This window comes from Hylaeus volcanicus, chromosome 6, assembly GCF_026283585.1.
Source record: "Hylaeus volcanicus isolate JK05 chromosome 6, UHH_iyHylVolc1.0_haploid, whole genome shotgun sequence".
NCBI classification, from domain to species: Eukaryota; Metazoa; Arthropoda; class Insecta; order Hymenoptera; family Colletidae; genus Hylaeus; species Hylaeus volcanicus.
The window spans coordinates 2,012,886-2,021,219 of record NC_071981.1 but is presented as its reverse complement, the minus strand read 5'-3'; the positions used below and the strand labels follow the sequence as shown (position 1 = coordinate 2,021,219).

Here is an 8,334-nt window from a genome sequence, read left to right as displayed (position 1 = left end):
CGAGAGCTCTGCATTACCGAGACTTATCGACAGAGTGCATTCAACTACCGACAGGCTGTCCTACATTACCGAATATTACCGTCAGAGTGAACTGCATTAGCAGCAGAGTCCTCTAACTTACCCATTGCCTACTTTGTTACCTCGAGAATGTACCGACATGGAAACACAGAATGCCATCCATTAAATCCATGTTCCATTTCGATTAGATCTCCAACCTTGCGTGGAAAAATCATGTCTAACGCGTCGGTAGCGCAGCAACTATGCGAAAACGGTCGGCGAAGACGCCGCTGGAGTCGGTGGAATGCAAACGGTAGGTTATCCTGGTGATGTTCGGAAAGATAGTGGGCGCACGAAATGGCTCGGAAGTAATTTGCAAAGTAAAAGCCGAACTCGCGCCACTTCGTCGGTGGAAAGTAGCTCAGGGTCCCCCCTGACAAGAAGTCGTGTACTTAATTGCGCGTTTATAAATTAGATGAGAGCCTGAGTTAGGAGGCATGCCTTCTCGTGCAAACTGGTGATGGAGAAGCGATCAACGAAGCCTGGAGGCTGATAATTATGTAATAGACAGAACACAGAGTCAAGCACTCGTAGAGTGGAACTTTTGTTTCTTCTCTGAACTGATGTCGTTAGGGTTCATTCTGAAGTTTATTAGCGCTCCCTTTTTCGACGACGAAGGAGCTCGCGGATTGATATTGGGGAAGAATCCGTCTCCAAATGGACGTCGTTGGGGTGAAGTTAATTTGTGTCACTCGCGGACAAATAACCAAGGTTGAAGGTAGACAGTGGACGAATCGTAGGGTGAAGTGCACGAAGTATAGGTATACTAATACGAAGGTGGAGTAGAACTTCTTTCCATGAATCGATGTCGTTAGGGTTATTCATGGGGTTTGTTAGCTGGAAGTTGATAGTCACGTAGTGGACACATGTTTGATGTTGGGGTATAAACTTCTGTTCCTGCTGTAAAGCTACGTCCTCGGGGATAGTCGCAGTGTGTTACGATGTTGTAGTGATGTTCAGTCGCTCGAGAGGATTCCAATATTTTTATGAAAAACAAAGTGGATGAATATTCCTCGCAGCCTCAACATTTGATTATGATCCTGTCGATAACCAAATAAAAAGATGTATAATGCACGTATCGTGCCTGAACGCACCGAATAATATCATCGGCGCTTTCATCATCGACGAAAAAAGCACCGACCGTTATTTAGAGCAACGAGGTTTCGCGTCACGGTTCCTGCTCGTTGTACGTTACAGACCTCACTGAATGTAGGGTCAATCGTAATTAACGTAAGTGAACTTGGACGCGCGCTTTCACCTGGTGTTCAGACTTTCGGAAATGTCAATTCGTAGCACGAGGGATTAAGCATCGATCGAATTAGACTCCCGGTAGAAATTTCCCTGCTTCGCGGGGGTTAATGTTCGTAGGTCGCTCAGGAACGTCACGAGGCGGCCAATTACTATCGAACTTGGCACGGAGGTGCGATTTCTTTCGGTGTTCGTACCAGGATGCAACCTGGCATTTTTGTTGGCCTAAACGGTTGTAAATTATGGCTCGCAGGCGAAGTAGGGGATGAATAACTCTCGTAAAGAACTTTTAACCCTTTATAGGACGGAACTCCCTGGACAATTTTTCTTAACTCTTTTTATAAACAAAAAGGATGAGCGTAGAAACTTAAAAATACCTATAAAGGGTTAAAGGTACCTTTTTCATGTTCAACAATTTCTCAACAAGAAAGAAATCGTTCCCCATGTGAAAAATAAAAAAAAAATCTACGGCAATCGTCGATCCAACCGAACTCTTTCTCTCTCTCTCTCTCTCTCTGTACACTCGCCGGTTATTGAAAATTCGTTTCATTTTAAAGCGTATTTTGCACGATCGCCAAAGGAAATTTTTCCAGATCTATGAACGATCGAACCACATTTTTATTTCAATTTCAGTTTTCGAATACCGACGGCTATTTTTGAATCGCAGGCTAACGCGCATTCTGCGCTTCCGAGAAACGGGCTAGCTTGGGTTTCCCTGGTCCAAAGTTTTTCGGAAAAATTTCGCTGCTACTCTGCGCCACTTATCGAAAATCGCGTATTTCTGTACGAAAAAAAATACGTATTACGATAAGACACGTATCGTTTACGGTGCGAAGTTTCAAGCCGATATCTCGGGTAGTTCTCGCGTTAAATTTCGAAAGCTGCCCCAGTTTTCCTCGGAGTAGAATATCATTTAAAAAATGCCCCGTGGATAAGCGGCTCATAAATAATTATTCGCGGCGATACGGTATATCGTGATTGCATATGAAACACGTTATGACGGTAATAATAATTAACCGAATAATTAAAATAATATAACAACGGGCGGAGGGGAAAAGGCACAAAGCCCGAACAGAAACTCTATCAGCTCTTCTGTGAAACCGAGCAGCGTTTATCGCGACCGGGCGTCCCCGTTATTTGCCTCGTTGCTTATTAACTTTTCCCTTTGAAAAGTCGAGCAACGATTTTTCCCCCGTATTTTTGTTGCAGCTCAGCCCGGAGTGGGGCCAGAAGAAACCCTAAGGCGATTTCCAGTGTTTTCACGATCAGATACCGAGCATAAAGGCGGTTAGAGGAAAGGTTTTGCGTAAAATCAACTCTCGTTCGACCAGCCGGCGGAAATATTGGCTCGTTTAAGTGCAACTTCTATGGAATTACGAACGAGCCTCGAGCATCGTAGATAGAGAAATTTCAATAATCATCCATCCTTCATCGACGGGGTTACGTTTGTTATCGAGCCGTTTCGCTGCGAATCGTTCGTTAATGATTCCACGAATTACCATCGCGAGCGTCTTATTTTTTCAGCGACTAATGACGAATTTTTTACGCAGCAATTACTTAGTAAAATGCTGGGAGATAGCGAAAAGTGAATAAAAGGGTAGTTAAACGCACAAAGCGAAAGATAATGGTGCACGGGAGCACAAAGTGAATATCTCAGTCCGCGGCAGTGGCGAGGAATTAATTCTAAAATAGCAACACTTGAACGATGCGAACTGCGGTTATAAATCTATTGAATATTATTTATAAACAACCGGAAGCATATTTCTCTTAAATTCAAATCTCGATCATCCCTCGAGTTTTTATCATTTTGATTAATCAAGTTTGATTTGAAATTTTATATTTTATTTCATATCAAGTATATTGATTTTCAAAGTAAAAGTTTTCATATTGAAAATCAATTATATTGATTGACTACTGTATTAATTAAAAGCTTTGAAACGCATTGGATAGCAGCACAAGCTTTTTTTCTTTTGGAAGCATATTAGAGACAACTCTATATGATGACACAAGACCAAAATGGACATTTTAAAAACTTTTGAGAAATTCAGTAAATGAAGGATTAAAAAAAGAAAGGTATATCGATGGAACCAATGAGTGAAATATATCGATGGAACCAACGAGTGAAATATATCTCCGAAAGGGACCTCGTTACTACAAAAAGCGTTTCAGTTAACGATGGTAATTTTTCGACCCTGTAAACTCAAAGAAATCCCGCGGGAGGGGGTTGAAAAAGATGGAGTAAAAGCGAAGGAGAGATAGAGCAAGAAAATGAATTTTATCAGTAATTTCCGCGCGAACCACCAAGAAACTGCGGAGGGGAACAGAATATATTTCACCGAGCAATTTAATCGATATGATGAATGTCATTTTAACTTCTTTAACGGCGCCGAGATTGAATTAGGTGGGTCGAGCACAGTATCAATGCCTAACGGTGCGTTTACGTGATAAATGATAACGTTCTTTAGGCGGTCCCCCGCTTCCCGTGGCGACGGTTGCCGGCGACTTTACGAGGATCTCCAATATCGTGTCCCCCCTCGCGTAATATCGTTCCTTATGAGCCATATTTTATCGGGAAATAATGGAAAGTACGTAGGTAAGTCCGTGTACTTAATGTCGATATTTGAACGCCTCGTGCTCCTGGATTGCAGCAAAGATTTAACGCTCGCGCTTACCATCGTGAAAAATTCCTTCTCGGCCTGTCGATACGAGTGTTCATTATGTACAGGGTGGTCCTGAAATAAGCGTCCAATTTCACAAGACAGAAAAAAAAAATTCGAAACAACTCGAATCTGTTTCATACTTCGTGCTCTCTGTACGAGATACATCGCTGCGTTAATTCCACTGGATACCTGTTGAAATGAACGCATTCAACCAGGTCGTACTCGGATTAAAGCTACGTGGCAAGAACAGATGGAACTACGGCGACCTGTGGCTGTCAGATCTAACCCATGAATGGGTGACAGCGCTTTTCATTCGAGAACTAAAAGAATTAATTCTGGAAGTCAAGCATCAAAACGAAATGAATTTAAGTAAAGCTCTTGAATTTTGATGAAATTACAAAGATGAATACTATGATAAATGGTTGATTATGTAGCATCCAATAGTTTGAATAAAATTTAACTCTGGAAGAAATTTTCAAAACCTAACCCATATATGGGTGGCAGTGCTTTTCATTCGAGAACTAAAAGAATTAATTCTGGAAATCAAGCATTAAAACGAAATGAATTTAAGTAAAGCTCTTGAATTTTTATGAAATTACAAAGATGAATACTATGATAAATGGTTGATTATGTAGCATCCAATGGTTTGAATAAAATTTAACTCTGGAAGAAATTTTCAAAACCTAACCCATATATGGGTGGCAGTGCTTTTTATCCGAGAACTAAAAGAATTAATTCTGGAAATCAAGCATTAAAACGAAATGAATTTAAGTAAAGCTCTTGAATTTTTATGGGGTTGCAAAAATGAATGCTATGATAAATAGCATTCATTAGCGTTGATTATGTAGCCTCCAATAGCTTAAATAATATTTAACCCTACCAGAAATTCTCAAGAATATTGGTCTGGCAGTCAACGTATTAAGGGCTGAGCTTTCAGAAAATGACTTCTCGAGTTTTCTGTTTAACCCTTTATTTACTGAATTTCTCAAGTTTTACAAATCTAGGCGTCCATCTTGGTCTTATATCACGAGTGCTGCCAAACAACAATTAAAAACGAACTCCATAAAAGTGCCAAAGCTTTTATTTAATACAGTACCATGGAAAAATTGTCAGGACTCATAAATCCTACCAGTAGATAAAGGGTTAAAAATATCCCAAAGGGCGAGAACAATGACGATGGACCTCCAGCGTTGCATTGTGTACAACTGTCACACAATTTAGGATACCCCGAGGATGCAAAGCCCGGATTAGGGTTCGAATATTCAAAATTCTCTCTGAATTGCAAATGTAGAGGCCAGTAACTAATGGTACATTTAAGACGCTCTTAGTGTCTAGCTCTAAGTGCAAGTTATGTTGCGACGTGGACTTAGAAGCAACGTCATCAAGCATTTTCCCGGCAAGGAAACACCCTTAACATTTTCATCTTTTCGAAACGTAATCAACTTTATAAAATTAAAGGGAAATGCTTGACAGACCTAACCCAGACCTAACCCAGACCTAACCCAGACCTAACCCAAGAAGAAGGTAATAACCTAGCTTACTTATAGGTCACTGTAGAAAGTCTGATCCGTTACAAATGAACGTCCAAGAAAAACCTAGCGTTGGTGTCTCGAAAAGAGGGACTTTAAGCGGACCACCGAGTAACCTAGTAAAGTTTCCGATCGCAGACCACGTTAACAGTTTCCAGTCGGTCTGAACGTCTGCCATTCAGAACCTCCTGCCTTCTTATCGCCAATGCTACTTTCGGGGATTTTCAAGCTGGCTTACCGTTCAACTTACACTAGGTGTAACGAGCAAACGGTCGCGACCTAGGAGGGATTTTCGAATGTACTTACAGGTACGAATTCTCCTGATCCCAAGAAACTATCTCCGTTACGACGAACCGGCCGGAAGTTAGCGCTGCGGTGGACGCCTTGCCGGAGGATACATTCGTAATTCCGACAACATGCCTCCAGTGGCTGTTGTCCGGCTGCTTTTGCGGCAGGATCGTCACGAACGAATTCCCGTCCTTGCTGAACAGCGGCGGCTCGAACTGCTCGACCCATCCATGTTCCTCGACGTACCGCAATCCCTGGAAAGATAAATATTTCATTCCCTAACCCTCCGGGAACGTAATCCTTCCTCAGCGAAAAATTGTACGTCGCTGAGTGAGACGACTGTACGAATCCTCCGTCGATGAAGCATTTCTCTCGCGTTCGATAGAGTGCTTTCTGTTTCTGCCAGAAGAGTCTCGTTACTACCCCGCCTGTTACCCATTCTCGATCGCACGAATTTTAACTCATCTTTCGAGAAAGAAGTAGTTTTTCTATTTAGAGAGTTTGGAGCGACCGATAACTATAATTTAACTCTTTGCACTCGAAGGGTGACTCTCAGTCACCGCTAGGTTTTCTTTAGGCTTAATTTCTTTGGAACTCGAAGTGTCAATAGAATGATTGTCGTCGAGGCAAACGTGACCTGATTCTCAAATCTCATATTAGAGATCTCAGTTTCGAAGTCAATTTAAACTTAGCATTCGTGACAATAGAATGCTAAGATACCATCTTGAGTTGCTAAAAGAAACCAGAAAAAAAGGTCTCGAGTGCAAAGCGTTAAATCTTGAAATTTCCCCATGCATCTGCTCGACAGTATTGTCACTGAATTCCTCGACTTTCTGTTAAGACAATTTTTACATAAGTAGTCAATAACGTTAGAAATCTATTCTCGAATGAATCTACAATAAGCTGGTATCTTAAGCGCTTCACACTTTATAAATTTGGAAAATTATCCCGGTGTTACTCAGTCAAAAAGGATTTTCTGACCGTTAGAGATTTGTGTGTATTCTCAACAATCGTAATTTTAACGCGATAACAGTTTGGGTAATATTTTCAGGAGTCCGTATCATCGCAACAAGAGGGTCATTTGCACAAATGCAACATCAAAGTGTGTTTGGAACTTTTAAGCGCGAATGTATGCAACACGTACACTGGAATTAAACCGGGAACTATTAAATTTCCGGGCTCGATCCATAAACCCCGTAGTTATTTGCGTTCATTTCGTTGGGAACTTGTAAACGCTTTCGCTTTGACGCGGGGTCTCCCTACGGATTAAAAAACAATTTTTTTTTAAATTCGAATCCGCAACTGCGAGAGCTCCGACCGGCTAAACATTCGTTCCAATTAAAACTATTTCAAATGAAAAAAAGCGCAACCGGCAGCAACAACCTACAAACGCCCTATTAACTCGAGAAAGACTGACAGTCGCGAGCCGTTACATTCGAAACTAATGGGAAAGCTCCGAGTGTCTACCTAGGTTAACTATAATAAAACCGCGGAGTTTACGCATTTAAAATATATACTCGGCACAGAAGTCTACAAGCAAGAAAGATAATTATCTTCAACCGAGGGTAGGTAGAGAACTTTCCTCGAAATTCTACACCTTTCTAATTGCAGGAGATGATTGCGTACAATATGGAGTCTTCTTTCAACCACGTGTTATCGATTTTTCTACAAAAAAAAAAAAGATTCGGAGATTTCTCCAAAGATCGGAAAGTAATTCGGTTGGAGAGGTGTCGACACAGTCCACGAAATTTCCCAACGAGCTCGGGTCTAATTAAAGCAGAACCTGCTGTTTTACTGGGCGATAAAGTCGTCCTAAAATTTTAACGAAAACTACCGGGTGGATCGTCGCGATTCTCGTTCGTCTTGGGACAAAAAATCTGGCTAGCTCGCCCAGACAATGGGGTTGGAGAGTTATCGGGGCCATCTTGTCAAAGATAGAAATTAGCTGGCGTAAAAGGGGTTCCAGGCGGGGCTAGCGGCGACAGGGGGATACGTACGGTCGTGCAATTCGGTACAGGACCGTCGACGTAACAGAAGTGGAAGTACGCCTGGTTCTGCACTCTGTTCATCCAGGTCGCGTACACGAGATTGTCCGTAGGAAAAGCGACGGCTGATAAAATCCTCTCCTTGTCGAATAACTCGACCGGATGTTCGATTTCAGTTAAGCTCGCGTTACCTTGGACCACCTTCTCTAAGTCGACGTAGAACAGCTTCACCGTGGGATTGGGTTTCCCGCTCTGAAACAGAAAACGTTGAACGTCAGTGGCGATCGAACCCGTTACACCCTGATTAATAACGCCCCAACAATTCTTCGCATTTCGCGCCTCGGATTACGCGACTTCGTTTTACAGGAATTTACAAATTGCGCGATGCTTTTCAGGCTTCGATACTCGAACTAGGAATCGTTCCACTTATTTCAGATCTGAGTTTTACGAACAGTCGCTTTGATTTTTTTCAGAGATGTTTTATCACCGGTTCGCTTCTTGGAAATACTAGTGCTTATAGTAACACTTATTTATGTTTTCAAGCGAAGTTCTTTTTGTTTAGAAATG

At 41.8% G+C, this 8,334-nt stretch overlaps 1 protein-coding gene across 4 annotated transcripts in view; it reads right to left on the bottom strand.

Moving 5' to 3' along the window:
* The window catches only part of LOC128877935 (venom dipeptidyl peptidase 4), a 242,597-nt gene that overhangs the window by 55,082 nt on the left and 179,181 nt on the right, over positions 1-8,334 (bottom strand). For all 4 annotated transcript variants that reach the window (XM_054125620.1, XM_054125622.1, XM_054125619.1 and 1 more), the window contains 2 exons: positions 7,780-8,019; positions 5,801-6,036 (listed from right to left, as the gene is read on the bottom strand). In XM_054125620.1, coding sequence (XP_053981595.1) covers positions 5,801-6,036; positions 7,780-8,019 — 476 coding nt within the window. The remainder of the gene's footprint in view (positions 1-5,800; positions 6,037-7,779; positions 8,020-8,334) is intronic.